General features: G+C 43.5%; 1 protein-coding gene across 2 annotated transcripts in view; it reads right to left on the bottom strand.

Annotated features, from left to right (window-relative positions):
• cep83 (centrosomal protein 83) overlaps nucleotides 1-19,871 on the bottom strand; it is a 66,220-nt gene that overhangs the window by 13,652 nt on the left and 32,697 nt on the right. For both annotated transcript variants that reach the window (XM_080207163.1, XM_080207164.1), the window contains 7 exons: nucleotides 19,675-19,819; nucleotides 18,114-18,263; nucleotides 14,165-14,240; nucleotides 13,339-13,496; nucleotides 11,218-11,347; nucleotides 10,275-10,375; nucleotides 2,011-2,197 (listed from right to left, as the gene is read on the bottom strand). In XM_080207163.1, the coding sequence (XP_080063289.1) occupies nucleotides 2,011-2,197; nucleotides 10,275-10,375; nucleotides 11,218-11,347; nucleotides 13,339-13,496; nucleotides 14,165-14,240; nucleotides 18,114-18,263; nucleotides 19,675-19,819 (947 nt within the window). The remainder of the gene's footprint in view (nucleotides 1-2,010; nucleotides 2,198-10,274; nucleotides 10,376-11,217; nucleotides 11,348-13,338; nucleotides 13,497-14,164; nucleotides 14,241-18,113; nucleotides 18,264-19,674; nucleotides 19,820-19,871) is intronic.

Raw genomic sequence — 19,871 nt, 5'->3', positions numbered from 1 at the left:
GAGGCATATAAGATGATCAGAGGATTAGATAGGGTGGACAGTGTGAATCTTTTTCCTCGGATAGTGATGGCTAGTACGAGGGGACATAGCTTTAATTGAGGGGTGATAGATATAGGACAGATGTCAAAGGTAGATTCTTTACTCAGAGTAGAAAGGGTGTGGAATTCCCTTCCTGCAATAGTAGTGGACTCATCAACAATAAGGGCATTTGAAGGGTCAATGGGTAAGCATATGGACGATATTGGTGTAGGTTAGATGGGCTTTAGATTTGTTTCACAGGTCGGCGCAACATCGAGGGCTGAAGGGCCTGTACTGCGCTGTAATGTTCTATCATAGATAGAATCATAGAACCCTATAGTGCAGAAAGAGGCCCTTCGGCCCATCGAGTCTGCACCGAACACAAGCCCACCCAGGCCATACCCCATATCCCTATGTATTATACCCACTAATCTCTCTAACCTATGCATCCCTGGACACTAAGGGGCAATTTCTTAGCATGGCCAATCAACCTAACCCGCACATCTTTGGACTGTGGGACGAAACCAGAGCACCCAGTGGAAACCCATGCAGACACGAGGAGAATGTGCAAACTCCACACAGACAGTGACCCGAGCCAGGAATTGAACCCAGGACCCTGGAGCTGTGAAGCAGCAGTGCTAACCATTGTGCTACCGTGCCACCCAAATGTTCTATGAAGCTTTGGGAAGTCAGGAGGTAAGTTACTTTCTGCAGAATTCCCAGCTCTAACCTACTCTCATAGTTCAGTGTGTCTTCAATGGTAATCCCCAAGATGTTAATAATTGGAGATTCAATGAGAGAGAATGGAGATTGTCTCACATTGGAGATGGTCCTTGCCTAGCACTTATATGATATTGTGTTACTTGTCACTTATTAACCCAAGCCTGAATGTTATCCAGGTCTTGCTGCATATGGATACGTATCTAACGAGTCGCAAGTGGTGCTGAACATTGTGCAATCATCAGTGAATATCACCACCCACTTCTGATCTTATGAAGGAAGGAAGGTCATTGATGAAGCAGCTGAAGATCATAGAAACCCTACTGTGCAGATGATTAGGCCTTGGACACTATCCTGAGGAACTCCTGCAGTGCTGTTGAGACTGAGATGACTGACCTCCAACAAGGACAGCATCTTCCTTTCTGCTAGGATGGTGATAAAGAGGGTAATGATGGCAGTGCAGGAAGGAATTGCAAGACTGTTTTCTAAATGACTTGCAATCTGTGCAGGATGTAGTCAAGAGATGTGGCTAGAAAGGCATTGAGTCCAGGGCAGCAATGTGCAGATTAGGTTTTCCACAACAGTGGAAGAAATGTTTTAGAGATAGAGAAAAGTGGCCTTGGTAATGGAAGGGAATGGGGAAGGGTGCTCAGTTCATTGTTGAGAAGTACTTGAGATCCCATAGTTATGGGTTTAGCCTAAAATGGCAGCCGAGGAGGTTTGTTAGAGTGAAGGCCAGAAGCTACCAAAGCTTAGGAGGATAACTTTGACTGATGAAAAGAAATTAATTCAATTGCTTAAAATTGGACAACCGCTGGGTATTTACCCTCTTAGCATCAAAAGAAAGAAGCATAAAGGTAAGTTGTTGCACCTTGTACATTGGTGTATATGTGGAAGCTTACCCTTTGCTTTTAATTTAAGGGGTACTTTTTCATAGGATCACTCAGCACAGAGGTAAGAAATTCAGCCCATCACATCTGTGCTAGCTCTTTGAAAGCCAATTAGTCCCAATTTTCAGTTCTTTTCCGAAATGTTTCTTTTTGCTCGAAGAGTTTGCCAAAATGATCTAAACTATAAAACTAGTGATGTTCAGACAAAGCTCCTCTCATAGCAGAGCTGACAATGTGATTACAACAAGCAATGAGTAAGATGCTCTTTCAGACTCGGTACAGACTTGATGGGTCAAATGGCCTGCTTCTGCACTGTATGGATTCTATGATTCTAAATTAATTCAATACAAAATTACAATTGGTAATTTTTAGAATTAGGTACCTGAATATTTATGAATGATGCTTCTGTGCCTTGGACCAAAGTAGATGATAGAAAATTAGTCGAATTACACAAACCAGTAGTTGAAAAATTTGGTCCTAAGATGAGTCTTCGGAATTCATTGTGTCTACGCTGTAAATCCTTTAATCTTTTCTGAAGCCTCATATGATTTTCATAAGGAACATTTTGTCTGAAAAAAGAGGTGATAATTCAAAAGGTTGAACATGGTGTCCAACAGATTATAGCTTCTATGTCCCATCCACACAAAAGTCTAGATTTATTCCACACTGTTATTACTGAGACTTGTAATGCTCATACAAACAACCAGAACACAGGGAGAAAACAGTTTTCTGAAGAAATGTAGAAATGTCAATAGAAAGTTGTAAATGTTTTAATTCCCTGAGTCAGCATTAATACATCATTACATTTTGTAGTTTATTCCAAGTCTTTCATGACTATCTGTGGAGAAAGAATATTTGGAACATTGTCTCACTTTTGAACTGTGTAAAGTGCATGGTTTGGAAGTAGTTACATGGGCCATCTCCATCAGTTTGCAATGTCACGCCGCCTATCATAATTTCATTGGGTCTGAAAGCAAAAAACTAGCTCTAACTCCATTATCTGCACTTCTTAACTCTCTGGCCTGTCAGCTACACTACATCTCTGTTCAACTCAGTGGTTATCTTGCCTCTCCCAGCAAAGTAATGGCCTCACCACCTCCCACTCTCACTATACCCCAACACCTACCTTCACAGTAGTCCACAGACTACCTGCTATCTAACCAATCTGCTTAGCTAATACAAGATCTGGCTTGAGCACTTCAGGCAGTTCAATCTCACCCTCTCCATGACCAAATCCTATTACTTCAGGAATATTCCGGACGGAAATCCATAGCTCCCCTCTTCAAAGCAAACCTTCTGCCTCTATTATCTCTGATTCTATGCAGGAAAACTCACAGACCTTTTCCTTTCAATCAAGGCTATTCCTTGGCTGCTTTGCCTCACACAGAAGTATTACAGTGCAGAAGGAGGCCATTGACCCCACTGTGTTTACACCAGCGCTCCCAAATAAGCAGCTCACCCAGTGCCATTCCCCTGCTGAGAATCATAGAACATTACAGCACAGAAACAGGCCTCCTGGCCCTTCTTGGCTACGCCAAACCATTTCTCTGCCTACTCCCACTGACCTGCACCTGGACCATTTCCCTCCACACCCCTCTCATCCATGTACCTGTCCAAGTTTTTCTTAAATGTTAAAAGTGAGCCCGCTTTCACCACTTCATCTGGCAGCTCATTCCACACTCCCACCACTCTCTGTGTGAAGAAGCCCCCCTAGTATTCCCTTTAAACTTTTCCCCCTTCACCCTTAACCCATGTCCTCTAGTTTTTTTCTCCCTTAGCCTCAGTGGAAAAAGCCTGCTTGCATTCACTCTATCTATACCCATCATAATTTTATACACCTCTATCATAAGAACATAAGAAATAGGAGCAGGAGTAGGCCATCTAGCCCCTCAAGCCTGCCCCGCCATTCAATAAGATCATGGCTGATCTGAAGTGGCTCAGTTCCACCTTCCCGTTTTCTCCCCATAACCCTTAATCCCCTTGCCTACCAAAAACCTATCTACCCGCATCTTAAATATATTTAGCGAGGTAGCCTCCACCACTTCAATGGGCAGAGAATTCCAGAGATTCACCACCCTTTGAGTGAAGAAGTTCCTCCTCAACTCTGTTCTAAACTGCCCCCCACCCCCCTTACCTTGAGGCTGTGCCCTCTTGTCCTGCAGTCCTTTCTGAGCGGGAAGAATCTCTCTAACTCTACCCTATCCATCCCCTTCATCATCTTATACGTCTCAATAAGATCCCCCCTCATCCTTCTAAACTCTAACGAGTGCAAGCCCAGTCTATTCAGCCTCTCTTCATAGTTCAACCCCCTCAACTCCAGTATCAGCCTAGTAAACCTCCTCTGCACTCCCTCCAAGGCCAAAATATCCTTGCGCAAGTGCGGCGACCAAAACTGCACACAGTACTCCAGCTGCGGCCTCATCAGTGCCCTGTACAGTTGCAGCAAGACCTCCCTAATTTTATATTCAATCCCCCTCGCTATGAAGGCCAGCATCCCATTTGCCTTCCTGACCACCTGCTGCACCTGTAGGCTGGGTTTTTGCGACTCATGCACAAGGACCTCCAGGTCCCTCTGCACCGTAGCATGCTGCAGCTTTTCGCCCTGTAAGTAGTCCTTCCTACTATTATTCCTACCAAAGTAGATAACCTTACACTTGCCAACATTGTATTCCATCTGCCAGGTCCTCGCCCACTCGCTCAGCCTACCTAGATCCCTCTGCAGACTTTCTACACCCTCCGCACAATTCGCTGTTCCACTTATCTTTGTGTCATCAGCAAATTTCGCCACCTTACACTCGGCTCCCTCCTCCAGATCATCTATATAAATGGTAAATAGCTGAGGCCCCAGCACCGATCCTTGGGGCATTCCACTAGTCACCAACCGCCAATCTGAATAGCACCCATTGACACCCACTCTCTGCCTCCTATTTGACAGCCAATCCCCTATCCACGCTAACACCTTACCCCCAACTCCATGCCCCCTAACCTTCTGTAGCAACCTTTTGTGCGGCACCTTATCAAACACCTTCTGAAAATCGAGAAACACCACATCCACCGGTTCCCCTCTATCCACCACACTAGACACATCCTCATAGAATTCCAATAAATTCGTCAGACACGACTTCCCCTTAATGAATCCGTGCTGCGTCTGCTCTATCAAACAATTCTTCTCAAGATGCCTCGCGACTTCCTCTTTGATGACGGATTCAAGCATTTTTCCTACAACAGACGTTAAACTAACCGGCCTATAATTCCCTGCCTTTTGCCTGCCATCCTTTTAAATAGTGGCTTAACATTAGCTGTTTTCCAATCTTCCGGCACTTCCCCGGAATCCAGCAAGGTTTGGAAAATAATCACTAAGGCATCCACTATCACCTCCGCCATTTCCTTCAGAACCCTTGGATGCATTCCATCCGGTCCTGGGGACTTGTCCACCATCAGTCCCTCTAGTCTGTCGAGCACTACCTCTCTAGTAACAATGATCTCATTCAGGCCCTCCACTCCTACCATCTTTCCATCGTTAACACCCGGCAAACTATTCGCGTCCTCCTCCGTGAAGACCGAAGCAAAAAAGTTATTCAAGGCCTCAGCCATTTCCTCATCCCCCACCACTAAATCCCCCCTCTTATCCTCTAAGGGTCCAACATTCACCCTAGCCAGCCTCCTCCTTTCTATATATTTATAAAAATTCTTACTATCCTTTTTTATATTTAGCTTTAGCCTAGATTCATCGTCTATCCTTCCTTTCTTTATCAAATCTCCCCTCATTCTTTTACGCTCCAGGGAATAAAGTCCTAACCTATTCAACCTTTCTCTGTAACTCAGTTTCTCAAGTCCCAGCAACATCCTTGTAAACCTTCTCGACACTCTTTCAACCTTATTAATATCCTTCCTGTAATTAGGTGACCAAAACTGCACACAATACTCTAAATTCAGCCTCATCAATGTCTTATACAACCTCACCATAACATTCCAACTCTTATACTCAATACTTTGTGTAACTCAGCACACTCTTCCTTTTCAGATAAGTCTAATTCCCTTTTGAATGTTTCTTGACCGTTTCAGAGTAGAAACAGTTTACTTCCTTAACTACCTCAGCCAGGTCCCTCTTGCCTTTAAATACCACTATCAAAACTCCTCTCAACCATTTTTTCACCAAGGGAAACAGTCTTAACTTCTCCAATGTGTCTTCATAACTGATGTTTATCATCCCTGGAGTCATTCTCGTGAATCTTTTCTTCACTCTCCCCTCACATACTTCCTAAAATGTGACAACCAGAACTGCATGCAATACTCCAGCTGAGGCCAAACTAGTGATTCACACAAGCCCAGCATATGCTCCTTGTCCTTGTATTCTATGCGCTTATTAATAAAACCCAAGATACTGTATGCTTTACTAACTGCTTTCTCAACTTGTCCTGCTACCTTCACTGTTGATGCACATATTTATCTGGTCCCTCTCCTTTCTTTCTCCCATCAATCTCCTACCCAACTGCATTTCAAAACTTTGTGTCTTTTACCCACCACCCCCCATCCATCAATCAAACTCATTTCTGCCACATATTCAATCACGTTTCCCCAATCTTGCACACACGACCACCCACCCGCGAGCTCCCTTTCAATCTAGGTCCGAATTATTTATACCTCCTTTTCATTCTTGCTGTTGCTACCAATCTCACCATGACTTTTGATGTTTCTAACCCATACAAAACTAACACTGATCCATCTGGAAATGTTCACCCTTGAATGTCACCAATGTTATTTGTAATCTGCTCTTTTATTCCCCCAACATTATTGAATATATCATTGTCATCCAACTAAATTTTTCCCTATCAGCCACCATTTAAATTCCTCTAGAACCAGATTCTTCAGCTTGTCACAGTCAATAAAATCACCCTGCACCCTTGTGACTGAAATTTGCTGCCTTTTTGGTGTTTTTGCTACTGTTGACCAATTTACTTTTCACCATTGTCACTGGCATTATCATTGGTACTGCGGTCTTGCAGTTGCATTTGCCCCATCCTGCGTAAGCAGTGCCCCTCTTTGCAATCTCTTCCCTACATTATAATAGATTACATTTCAAAAACGTTTCTCTGGCTGCAGAGTAGGTTGGGACATCCTGAAGTGTGAACAGAAATGAAAATCCTTTCATTCTCTCCTTACCATAGCCATAACAGTACCTTCACTGTGCTTCAGGGTTCTATCCTTAGTGCTGGCCAATGCGTTATGTAGATGCTATTTCAGATGATCATCCATAAGCATGAGTTCAGTTTCCACAAGCATTATGACAGCAACAAATGCTACTCTCTCTTTAACCACCATAAACTCCAGATTTCCTGTCCTTCTATCCGACATCCTGATCAGCATTACGCAACCTTTCTGTACCACAAACTGACCCTAGCCTGCCTGATTGACTGTCCTGGCTGAAAAAGCCAGCATTGCAGATCCTCAGCAATGTTTGACAATGAGATCAATTTTCAATCTCAAATCCAATTCTTTGCCAACACCATTTTACCCCACTTCACAATCCATGATCCACTTACACCTTTCTCTTCCTCTACAGCTGAAACACTGATCAACTGTATTCCACAACCCAGTTTCTGCCGCTTCCTCTTTTTTAAAACAATCCAAGTTTCTTTTGACTTTGAGCAGAAAGTTATGGTCACTGGGTGAAGGAAATTCCGCTGCAAGCAGAAGCATATAGAGGAACTGAGAACCAGATTTTTTACTGAGAATCTCATCTCCGGTTCTGTGGGCTGTATAGCCAAACTATTAAATCTATATGAGTCACACAAAGTATTAAATATATAAAAGCAGAACGGCCACCAGAGCTTCAGAATATAGAATTTTGAGGGGTTAATTGAGATACTTACGATGTTGGAAGGATTTTATAAAGATTAATACACTAGAACAGCACAATTCTGCTGCCTCACTGCACCAGGATTAAGCCTACTTGTGACACTAATAAATAAACTTAAAATTTAACTTCCATGGATGAATCAAGAATGAGGGAGCATAATCTTACAATTAGAGCTCGCTCATTCTGAAGACAAATTTCAAGCATTTTTTCACAAAAAGGTGAGTGGAAGTATGGAACACTATTCATAAAAGTCTGTTCTTATGGCTCCAGCAACACCTGTTCAGCCAATCAGGGGAGCAGGATCCCGCACCAGAATCAGCGATTGGAAGCTTGTTAATTATGTACAAGTGAGTTCCCGTCCATCAGTCTTGGCAGCCGACAACTGATTCATCCACTGGTCCTCAGCTGCTGGTTGGAATGTCCCAGCGCCATGTTTAAACATTAGTCTAGCACACTCATATCATTCTCTCCAGTCCCCGGTTTCAAGAAGTCTGTCCTTTGATCCAATCATCACCCCCACCCCACCCCACCACACCCCCACCCCCAGCCCCCCGCCCCTCTTGCCAACTGAACCCATCACCTGTGAGACACCAATGTCCCACTTGGACCTCTAAGCACTATATCTGGAGTCTTCATCCATCCCCTTTACAGTAAACAATGTGGTTATCCATTTAACCCCCTTGCTACTTTGGGGAGCGGAGAGCACCTAACCTGTGAGAAACACTCTTCTAGGAGAGGAGGATAAAAAGGAATGGGAGGCTCGGGCCCCTCGGGAGGGCGAGGCACAGGGGCCTGTGGGAGTCAGTATTCTAGGGATGGAGGATAAAGGGAGGGCAAGGCTTGGGGTGGGACAAGGTTCAGGGCTCTCGGTGAGCCTTGAGGGACAGCTATATTATATATTAATTGACGAGGGAATTAAATGTATTTTCTCTAATTCTGCAGAAGATACAACGTTAGGTGGGAAGGTGAGCTGCGAGGAGAATGCAGGAATACTGCAGCATGAATGGGACAGGCTAAGAGAGCGGGCATATGCATGGCAGATGCAGTATAATGTGGATAAATATGGGGTTGGTAGCAAAATTAAGATGACAGATGATTACTTGAATGGGTGTAAATTGAGAGAGGTGGATACTCAGCAAGACTCCTTGGTGTCCTACTGCATCAGTCACTAAAAGTAAGCGTGCAGGTATGACAGGCAATAAAGAAGGCAAATGATATGTTGGCCTTCATAGTGAGAGGATTTGTGTATAGGTGTAGGCATTTTTTACTGCAATTGTATAGGGCATTGGTGTGCAGTTTTTGATGTCCTTACCTGGGGAAGCATATTCTTGCTATAGAGGGAGCGTAGCAAAGATTTACCAGGCTGATTCCTGGGAAGGTAGAACTGTCATATGGGGAAAGATTAAATTGTTTAGGATTATATTCACTGGAGTTTATAACAATGAGTGGGGATCTCATAGAAGCTAACGGATCAGGCAGGAATTTCCCGATGGTAGAGAGTCCAGAACTAGGGGTCACAGTTTGAGGATAGGAGGTAAACCTTTCAGGACTGAGGTGAGGAGACATTTTCATCAACAGAATGGTGAATCTGTGGAATTCACTGTCACAGAAAGTAATTGAAGCCAAAACGTTATGTAATTTCAAGGAACTGGATATAGCTCTTGAGGCTAAGGGGATCAAAGGATATGGAGATGGGGGAAAGGCGGGATCAGGATGTTGATTAGCCATGATCATAGTGAATGGCGGAGCAGGCTTGAAAGGCCAAATGGCCTACTCCTGCTTCTTTCTATGATGTGGAGATGCTGGCATTGAACTGGGGTGCACACAGTAAGAAGTCTCACAACACCAGGCTGAAGTCAAAAGAACAAAGAACAAAATCAGCCCGGGAAACAGGCCCTTCGGCCCAACAAGCCCGCATCGCCATCTCAACACCACCAGCCCCCCTCTCCACCGGTTATTTGGTAGCATGAGCTTTCGGAGCGCTGCTCCTTCATCAGGTGGGCGCTGCTCCTATATTACTTCCTCACCTCTTGAAGGAGCATCGCTCCGAAAGCTCATCCTACCAAATAACCTGCTGGACTTTAACCTGGTGTTGTAAGAATTGTTACTGCTTCTTTCTATGTGTGTTTCTATGTTTGGAAGCTTTTCATGCTGGCTTGTTGGAATCCAATCTTCTCTCTGCCTTTCATTGTTCATCATCCTCATCCACCTCCTTGTCCTCCCACCCCTCCCCTCACCCTTCTTCCACATTGCCACCCCTTATCTTCTTTAGGCCAGAACCCCTAGTCTCACATTGCACTTCATCCCCAAATAAACTTAAGACCTTTGTTACAGTGGCAGCATGGGCCCCACATCCCAGTTCTGTACAGATAGACACTGGTGTGTGGCACTGCTGGGAGGGGGGACCTCTACACTCACCAACCCCGGCCACTGTGCTGCTCCGACTCAGTTGTTGCAATCACCTCAAAATCTCTAGTGAATTAAGGATCATAATGTGCATGCCACTTGTTAGTGATCAGTTTGATGCTGGCGTAAATTCCAACTGGGTGTGACACGAGATTGGAAGGCCTGATGGGATGCCGCAAGCAACTGTTTTAATGAGCATTCATATGAAGGTGTTTGCCCACCTGCCAGCAGGAAGAGAAACCCGGACATTAACTTACCACTGGGGGAATTGCAATGTGATTTTATGCTGGTGCGTTTTGTTGCCCCCTGTCAGATTCACCGTGCCCAACTGCCACCCACACCCTCCGCGGGTTGGTTGAGAGAATTCCACCCTAACTTACTTGTATGTGTGCTTCTCAATTTCTAGTTCTTCTTTCTTTGCCTCCAGCAATTGTACTTTTTCCTGTAATCTTTTCTGCTTACTTTCATTCAGTGTTTTCCTCTGTAAAAATAGAAACAAGGAGAGATAGAGGCCGCTATTTTACCATTTTTATTCTAAGTGCTGGGCGGACTTGAAACTGGGAGTGTTTCAGATCTACTTTCTGGACGTTTGCAGGTCCCCCATACACACTCTACCTGAAAAAATATCAGCAAGTCTGTAGCTCTCTGCAGAAGCCTGTGGATGGGGCCTAATGCACCCGAAACTCTGCAGAGGGAGGTAGTGCGCATGTACAGGCCTCTGAAGCTGCACATGTGCATTAGCATAGCAGAGATCTGACAGAAAACAGAGAACTATCAGGCTCCTGCTAGGGCAGGCAGTCTGAAACAGCTTCCCTCCCTGCAATCGTAGAGGCCCGGGGCCCAAGATATAGCTTCCGCTGACCCCCACCGCGCCCCCCCCTCCTTCCCCATCAATCACGGACACACCACTCTCCCCCAGTTGATTGCTGCAGAGTGGCATTGGGCCTCCTCTCCCTCCCTCCACCCCCACCAATCACTGCAGAATGCCAGCAGGCCCCCTCCCCAATTAGCTCTAGCCCATTAACCCCCTCCCCACAGGCCCCACCAGGGGGGCTGGATGACTAAGTGCTGAGCTCACCAAGCAGATTAAAACAGCATTATAATACATTTCCATATATTAACCTACCATTTCCAGCACAGGCTGACCGCACCGGAAAAGGGGCGCTATAAATGGCACCGGTCGCGCTAAATGCTCTGCAGCTGACTTTACCACCATGTCACACCCAAAAATGGGCACAACGCAATGGTAAAATCGTCCCCAGAATTTCTGTGGCAAGGGTGGATTTCATACAAATTTGTGGTGATTAAAGGAATGTACAAGACCTTCTTTTGAGCTAAAGCAGCACGCTGCAGTCGATCTTTGGCCTGGCAGTACTTCTCCTCCAGCTCTGCATTACGATTCTGTAACTCACGTCTCTCTTCCGCCCACTCTACGCGCCTGTCCTCCACCAGTCTGTACAAAATAATATATAGGTAATCCAACTGTCCCATTTGGAGGGTTACTGTACAGCACAAATGTTTACAAAGTAAAACTTTAAAGAAAATCAGCTGGACTAAGAAACTACTTTGTTCTGTCAGTAAAAAATAAATTTGCATTTATTTAGCACTGTTCACAATCACAGGCGTACCAAAGCACTGTACAGTCAATGAAGAAAGAATTTTCAAGTGTAGTCACTGCAATGCAGGAAACGCAGCAGCCAGTTTCATACAACAAGTTCCTGCAATTGGTAATGGAAAAATGACTGGATATTGCAGTTTTGGTGCTGGTTAAGGCTAGGACACAGGGAATAACCCCCTGCTTTTATTTTCAACATAGCGTTGGGAGGGTTTTACATCTCCGCAAACTGGCAGACAGGACCTGCTTTAATGATTCAACCAGAAGAAAAATCCATCATTTAAATATTTTACAGTCATTATACTTTAAGTACTGCAGTCCATTATAGATGATCCCTTTGATGCATAGTGACAAAACAAAATTACGGTTAGCAACATATTACTTCTCATTGAGTGAGTAAATAAAGACTCAAAAAATCAAGTGAGTTTACTGCAATTAAAAAAAAGCATAATGCCACGGCATAGATTTCACCCTTTGCTTCCAGTTAGCTGTTTTGTGGTTTCCTGAAACCAAAATCAGCTTCATTGTTAAGCTCATACACCCTTTTTTAACATAATCGTGGGTGGGTGTGAAAATGTGCAAGGGAGTCCGAAATATGCAACTCTGACACTTGTGGATCACTGAACAGATTTTGCAGTTAAGTGGAAGTGCAATAATGGAAAAACAGAAGTGAAAGAAGACAACCAATGATGTTTGTGCGCCTTAAAAAAAAACAGCTGGCAATTCAACAACAAGCAAGGGGGAAGGGGGCCACTGGAGCCTGACTTTGTAGCTATGTTCTCCCACCAATTACTATTTAAGGTCGATCTTTTTGCTGCCTTAATTTGGTGCCAATAAACATTTCCAATAGATATCCATAGTAGTGTGACAATGACTACACTTATGAAAATTTTTATTTGGTTTTAAGGTAAACTTGGGAACATCCTGATATGAAAAATGCTATATAAACAGAACTTCAGGGAGTCAGTGCAGATTTGATTGGTTGAATGACCTCATTCTGCACTGTAGGCATTGTACTGCTCTTCTTTCCTGAGAACAGAACATGCGAATACATGTGCATTTTTATCACATGGTCACTGAACACTGAACTGTACCAAGTGCTTTGAGCTACTGGGATGGGGGGAGTGAAGGCAAGGGACTTCAGTAATAACAGGTGAAATTATTAGGGGAAACTGCTAGAACTAGATGCAAGGGAACTCTGCATTCTTATTGACTCTCCCCATCTTATTAATTCAATGATTGACACATGTGCATTCTATACAATGACAGAATTAAGTCAGTACTAAAAAAGACATCTTTAAATGGAATTACATATGAATATTAAAGAATATGAAGAATCACATTTGTTTTTCCCCTTTGAAATCCCAAGGTATCAAACATGCTGCAGTTGTCATGTACTTTTTCGGAAGTACTCTTCCTTAAAGCTCTTAATAATTCAGACAAACTTTGAGGGAAGAAAGATAACATGGTCAGAGAATACATAACACTCTCCTCAAGTAGCGTAATTCATATTGTGACTACATTCCAAACTATTAAAAGATAGGCAGTAATTAAATTGTATCCAGTATTCTAATACAATTTATTGTTGTCAGTGCCCAAGGCAATGATGTAATTGAGTAGCAGAAAGCACTACAATGATAGTCTTCATGCATCCAGAGAACACCACCACACTTATTCACTGCTACACCTGACTGGGGCAAGTGTTCCAGCTATTAACTTAAAAAGGCTTTGTGTAGAGAAGTCAGTTCCACATTTACTACAGTAAACAGGGAAAGATACCAAATGTGCAACTTAACGGTTAGAATATGTCACAAGAAATAGCTGCTTACTTTACACCTTCTTGCTGTGCCCGCTCTGCTTGGCTTCTTGCATTCCGTATTTCCTCTTTTAAACGTTCCAGCATTTCTCGCAGCTTGTTATTGGTCTCAAGTAAATCATTCTCTGACTGTGAAATAGTGTTAAGTTGCATCTGGAGTTCACCAAGTTGCTTTTGGGAAAAAGAAAAATCAAATAACTTGGTTCCAAGTGAAATGAAATTGAATTTTAAATGCAACCTACTCTCTTCTGAGATCATGTTTATTGTTCAGAATTGCTCTGTATTTAGGGACTTTTCAACATGCAACATGTTACAAAGGTTTTTTCCAGCAAAGTCTCAATAAGAAATATTACACACAGTTCAAAAAGTGGTTTAAACGCGGTAAGAAGTATGCATTACGGGATTTGAAAAGTAACTGATCAGAAATTTGTTCTAACATAAGTAATTTTGCAAGCTTTCAGCAGCTATTGGAAAGAATGAGCAAGGATTCTAAAATTAAATTCTGCAAAATGCTATTATAAATTTAAGTCACGGGTAGATAGGTTTCTGATAGACAAGAGAAATAAGAGTTATGGGGAGAAAGCGGGAAAGTGGAACTGATCCACTTCAGATCAGCCATGATCTTGCTGAATGGCGGGGCAGGCTTGAAGGGCTAGATGGCCTACTCCTGCTCCTATTTCTTATGTTCTTAAATCGGCTCTGTAGCAGATATTACAATGGGGTGGAACAAATATATATCACAGACAGAATTCTTCCCATTCCATAACTTTCCCATTTTGGGAAGTCTCTTCAGTAATATAACTAAATCAAGAGGATTGTTGAGTGATTTAGTGAGGTACCTGTCTTAACTCTGCACTGTCATTCTTCTCTTTTTCAAATTCTTCTGTTTGAAGCATTTGCTGTTGAAGTTTTGACCTACAACATAAAGCAGCAAATCAGCACCAAAATTTACAATGCACTAGAAGAGTACTTTCCATGCAAGTCCTTTAATCAAAAGCACAACAGATCACTTTGTTTACTGAGCAGCTGAGGAATATCTTTGTATTCCAGGTAGTGGAAAAAAGGCCCTGATGGTGCTTTATGAGATGCAGCCAAATGTTAAACCAATTGTCCACCATAAAGGTTCAAGGCTGCATCCTGATGTGTGCCTCTACTCTTTCGGCAATTTCTCCCCCTTTCAGCATCTTGTCTTATTCCACCCCTTTTGTCTGTCCTTTAAAATCCCCGTTGTCTACCAACCATGCAAGTACCATTTGAGTTTTTCACTGAGATGGTTTCTATTTATTTACTGATCATAAGTAGGCTTACATTAACACTGCAATGATGTTACTGTGAAAATCCCCTAGTCACCACATTCCAGCACCTGTTCGGGTACACTGAGGGAGAATTTAGCATGGACAATGCACCTAACCCACACATCTTTTGGACTGTGGGAACAAACTGAAGCACCCAAAAAAAACCCATGCAGACAGAGGGAGAACATGCAAACTTCACACAGAGTGTGACCCAAGCTGGGAATCGAACCAGGTCCTTGGCACCGTGAGGGAGCAGTGCTAACCTGGAGGTTTGCTCCTCTCCTCCCTCAGTCTCTCCACTGAGCATTCCCCATCCTCAACAATTCCAACTTCCATCACATCATGCTATCTCTTCCAAGTTCACTGCCCTCTTATCCTCCCTAAAATGTCTCCTTTTATCTAATTATCTCTATCCCTTGACACGCTCCCATTGTCTCAATCATGGATAAGGCCAATTTTTGTCCACTTCTTGGTTTCGCTATCCACTTACATTGACTTTTCTCTCTTCCCTCTGGGTCCAGCTGCAAAAAACTCTCATCCAAGTCACTTATGAATTAACTTTTAAGGTCTAAACAGTCCAGACTTTGACCCTTCATTCACCATATCTCTGCAGCCACCAATCTGCTCAATCACTTACAACTTTGTTCCCTAATCCCTACTGAAAGCATTCTTCTCTCTCACCCCCGAATGGCTCTCTGATCTGCTCCCTGCAGTTGAAGGGATGCATCATTGAACTTTTATGGTGGGGAACTGGTTTAACATTTGGTTGTGCCTCACAAAGCACCATATCAGGTCCATTCTCCACCACCTGGAATACAAAGATATTCCCCAGCTCCTCTTCTCAATAAAAACAATTTATTGGATTTAGCTAAAATACAACACATTGGATATTCACAGAATTCTCAACCCTAGAGGGCTGTGGATGCTCAGCCGACGAACATATTCAAGGCAGAACTGGTAGACTTATGTGGATCAAGGGAATCAAATGAAATGTAAATAATTGTGGGAAAATGGAGTTTGGCAGTCATTCATAAGAACATAAGAAATAGGAGCAGGAGTAGGCCATCTAGCCCCTCGAGCCTGCCCCGCCATTCAATAAGAACATGGCTGATCTGTCGTGGCTCAGTTGCACATTCCCGCCCTCTCCCCATAACCCTTAATCCCCTCTCCTATCAAAAACCCATCAACCCGCGTCTTAAAAATATTTAGCGAGGCAGCCTCCACCACTTCAACGGGCAGAGAATTCCAGAGATTCACCACCCTTTGAGTGAAGAAGTTCCTCCTCAACTCCGTTCTAAACCGCACCCCCTTTATCTTGAGGCTGTGCCCTCTAGTCCTCCTGTCCTTTCTGAGCGGGAAGAGCCTCTCCACCTCTATCCTATCCATCCCATTCAACATCTTATACGTCTCAATGAGATCTCCCCTCATTCTTCTAAACTCTAACGAGTACAAGCCTAGTTTATTCAGCCTCTCCTCATAGTTCAACCCCCTCAAATCTGGAATCAGCCTCGTAAACCTCCTCTGCACTCCCTCCAAGGCCAAAATATCCTTGCGTAAGTGCGGCGACCAAAACCGCACACAGTACTCCAGCTGCAGCCTCACCAGTGCCCTGTACAGTTGCAGCAAGACCTCCCTACTTTTATATTCAATCCCCCTCGCTATGAAGGCCAGCATCCCATTTGCCTTCCTGACCACCACAAGGACCCCAAGGTCCCTCTGCACCGTCACATGCTGCAGTTTTTCGCCACGTAAGTAATAGTCCTTCCTACCATTATTCCTACCAAAGTGGACAACCTCATATTTGCCAACATTAAATTCCATTTGCCAGTTCCTGGCCCATTCGCCCAGCCTATCTAGATCCTTCTGCAGACTCTCCACACCCTCCAGCCATGATTTTACTAAATGATGGTTCAGATTTAAGTAGGCTTGGCCTACTCCTACTCCTTCTTGTGCTCTCATATTATAATGCACTCACAGCAGATTATTTATGATTCCTTACAAATTCAAGATTAGAAGATAAGTGATTAAGATTTATCTTTTCTTTTGATACAAGTTCCAAAAGGAAACTGCTTGCATGCTGTCCTTTTATCCACTGGTCCAGGCTTAATTCAAGCTGACTGACAGGGTTGAAGTTTCTCTCTGCTGGTTGAGCAGTTTGATGGGCACAGCATACTGCATCAATGCCACAAGTCAACTGAAATAGACAATTTCTCTTGAAGCTCAGGCTCAAGGTCAGCTTGTGTGGGAAAATAGAAATTTTCAAAGATGCACAACCTGCTTCAATGATCTACCTTCCATCATAAGGTCAGGAATGGGGATTTTTGCTGATGATTGTATAATATTCAACATCATTCATGGCTCCTCAGATCTGAAGCAGCCTAAGTCCAAATGCAGCAACACCGGGACAATATCTAGACTTGAACTGACAAGTGGCAAGCAAAATACATGCCACACAAGTGCCAGACAATGACCATCTCCAACAACAGAAAATCTAACCATTGCCCTTGACATTCAATGGCATCACCATCATTTAGTCTTCCACTATCAACATTCTGGGGGTTACCATTAACCAGAAACTGAATTGGACTAGCCATATAAATACTGTGGCTACAAAGGCAGGCCAAAGGCTAGGAAACCTGCAGTAAGTAACTCACATCCTGTCTCTCCAAAGCCTGTCCTCAAGGCACAAGTCAGGAGTTGATGGAATATTCCCCCTTCGTCTGGATAAGTGCAGCTCCAACAATACTCAAGATGCTTAACACCATCTATGACAAAGCAGCCTGTATAATCCTAATCAAGAACATTCACTACTTCCACCACTGGCACACAGTTGCAGCAGTATATACCATCTACTGCAGGAACTCACCAAGGCACCTAAGACAACATCTTCCAAACACACGATCACTATATTCTAGAAGGACAAAGCAGCAAATATATGGGAATACCACCCATGTTCCTCTCCAAGCCACTCACCATCCTGACTTGGAAATGAATCACTGTTCCATAACTGTCGTTGGGTCAATATCCTGGAACTTTCTCCCTAACAGCATTGTGGATATACCTACACCATAGATTGTAGCAGTTCAAGAAGGCAGCTCACCACCACTTTCTTAACTAGGGATGGGCAATAAATGCTGGACTAATCAGCAAGGTCCACATCCTCTAATGAATAAAAAATAAGGGAACACCTTTTTGTGTTAACGCACCTTAACGCACTTTACTGCAATAAAACAATGGAAGTATCCAATGCTGGGTGATTAAAGTGGGAAGGATCAGCCTTGCTCAGCCCTGACATTCGCCCACATTCCCCCAAAAGACACAATTTTTAAAAATCTTGCAAATAGTTTCCATCTCAAGAATTGCACAAAAATATTTGTATAAAAAAAGACATCGTCAAATGTTTTTATGATGCAAAAGTATTTCAAAGTCAAGCATTGTGAAATTACTGAAAGTATAGATCCGTACTGTATAGTTTTAGCGCTCCATTTCTAACCTGAGGTTCTGGACCTCCCTCTTGGACGCTTCCTCTGCTAACTGTACAACTTTCAGCTTCTCTTCCAAATGCTCCTTTTCAGAATGAAACGTTATGTCCTGCTCAGCCTTTAGTCTTTCCAGGTCAGCAACTTTATTCTCTAGCTCTAACCTTTGAATAAGTAAACAATTTAATTATGTTTTCAACACGAACAAACTGGGCATGTCACTAGATTTCATATGAAGCAATTGGAAGTTTCATGTACAAGAGACGGAACAAAACATATGTGGCAGTGCATCAGTACAAGTAGAATCATAGAACCCTACAGTGCAGAAAGAGGCCCTTCAGCCCATCGAGTCTGCACCGAACACAATCCCACCCAGGCCCTACCCCCATATCCCTACATGTTATACCCACTAATCCCTAACCTACGCATCCCTGGACACTAAGGAGCGATTTCTTAGCATGGCCAATCAACCTAACCTGCACATCTTTGGACTGAGAGGGGAAACCGGAGCACCCGGAGGAAACCCACGCAGACACGGGGAGAATGTGCAAACTCCACACAGACAGTGACCCGAGCCAGGAATTGAACCCAGTACCCTGGAGCTGTGAGGCAGCAGAAGTTAGCACTGATGCTTCACAGTTCCAGGGTCCTGGGTTCGATTCCTGGCTTGGGTCACTGTCTGCGTGGAGTTTGCACATTCTCCTTGTGTCTGCATGGGTTTCCTCCGGGTACTCCAGTTTCCTCCACAGTCCAAAGATGTGCAGGTTAGGTTGATTGGCTATGCTAAAAAAAAAATTGCCCCTTAGTGTCCAGGGATGTGTAGGTTAGAGGGATTAGTGGGTATAATATAAGGATATTGGGGTAAGGTTGGGGTGGGATTGTGTTCGGTGCAGACTCGATAGGCCGAAGGGCCTCTTTCTGCTCTGTAGGATTCTAAGTAGCACCTGACATTCAGTTCCACTGACTTGAATAGATCTGATTATGAGGCTTCTCCCCAACCATTTCCAAGTTCAGCATCCTCTCCCCTTCCCTGCCCATTTCAGAAAAAGTATATCATTATATGACAACTGTTGATTAGGAGATTGGGTAAAACTCTGGTAAATATTTTATTTTGTATAAAATAATGCTTTCCTCCCACCTCATACACCCATGTGACTGCCAGTGACTGTATCGTGAGCCCCCACCAAACGTGCAGGAAGTGCGCAAGTACAATACAAGTCAGCTGGTTTACCTTGCTCATGTGGAAGTGCAGTTGTCTCTTAACCTTGTCAATTTCAGTAAAGTTAAGATTAGGCATTCAGCATGTGCAGAACCATAGCACAAAACTAGCCATCCAAGGTTAAGCACACTGGATTCAGATAAACTTCCACTGTGTACCAATAGAGAGGTGTTCAAGTTCTTGAAAAGAATGCGCGGGGAATTAAGTATAACCTTACACTCTACTTTCAACAGATTGCCAGTATTTTCATAAGAGGGTCGATTGTGAGAAAACCAATAAAAAGCCATTTGTACCTGAAAAAATAGTAAATATAAACAGAGACATTGATCAGTACAAGTTTCCAGAACATTACTCACTTTTCATCTTGGAGTGCTGTAAGTTTCTGGAAATCATCTTCTTTAGCTGCCTGAACCTTCCGTATAAGCTCTCTCTCCTTTTCTGTCAACAGCCCTTTGTGTCTTTCAATATTGGCCTTGAGAATTTCAACATCGGACTGCAATCCTGCAGAAACAATATGTACGTTTTAAAACAGCTATTTTTTCATAAGTCACTA

Source organism: Carcharhinus amblyrhynchos, chromosome 19, assembly GCF_965287045.1.
Source record: "Carcharhinus amblyrhynchos chromosome 19, sCarAmb.v2.hapA, whole genome shotgun sequence".
Classification (NCBI taxonomy): Eukaryota; Metazoa; Chordata; class Chondrichthyes; order Carcharhiniformes; family Carcharhinidae; genus Carcharhinus; species Carcharhinus amblyrhynchos.
This window is presented reverse-complemented; position numbering and strand designations above follow the sequence as displayed.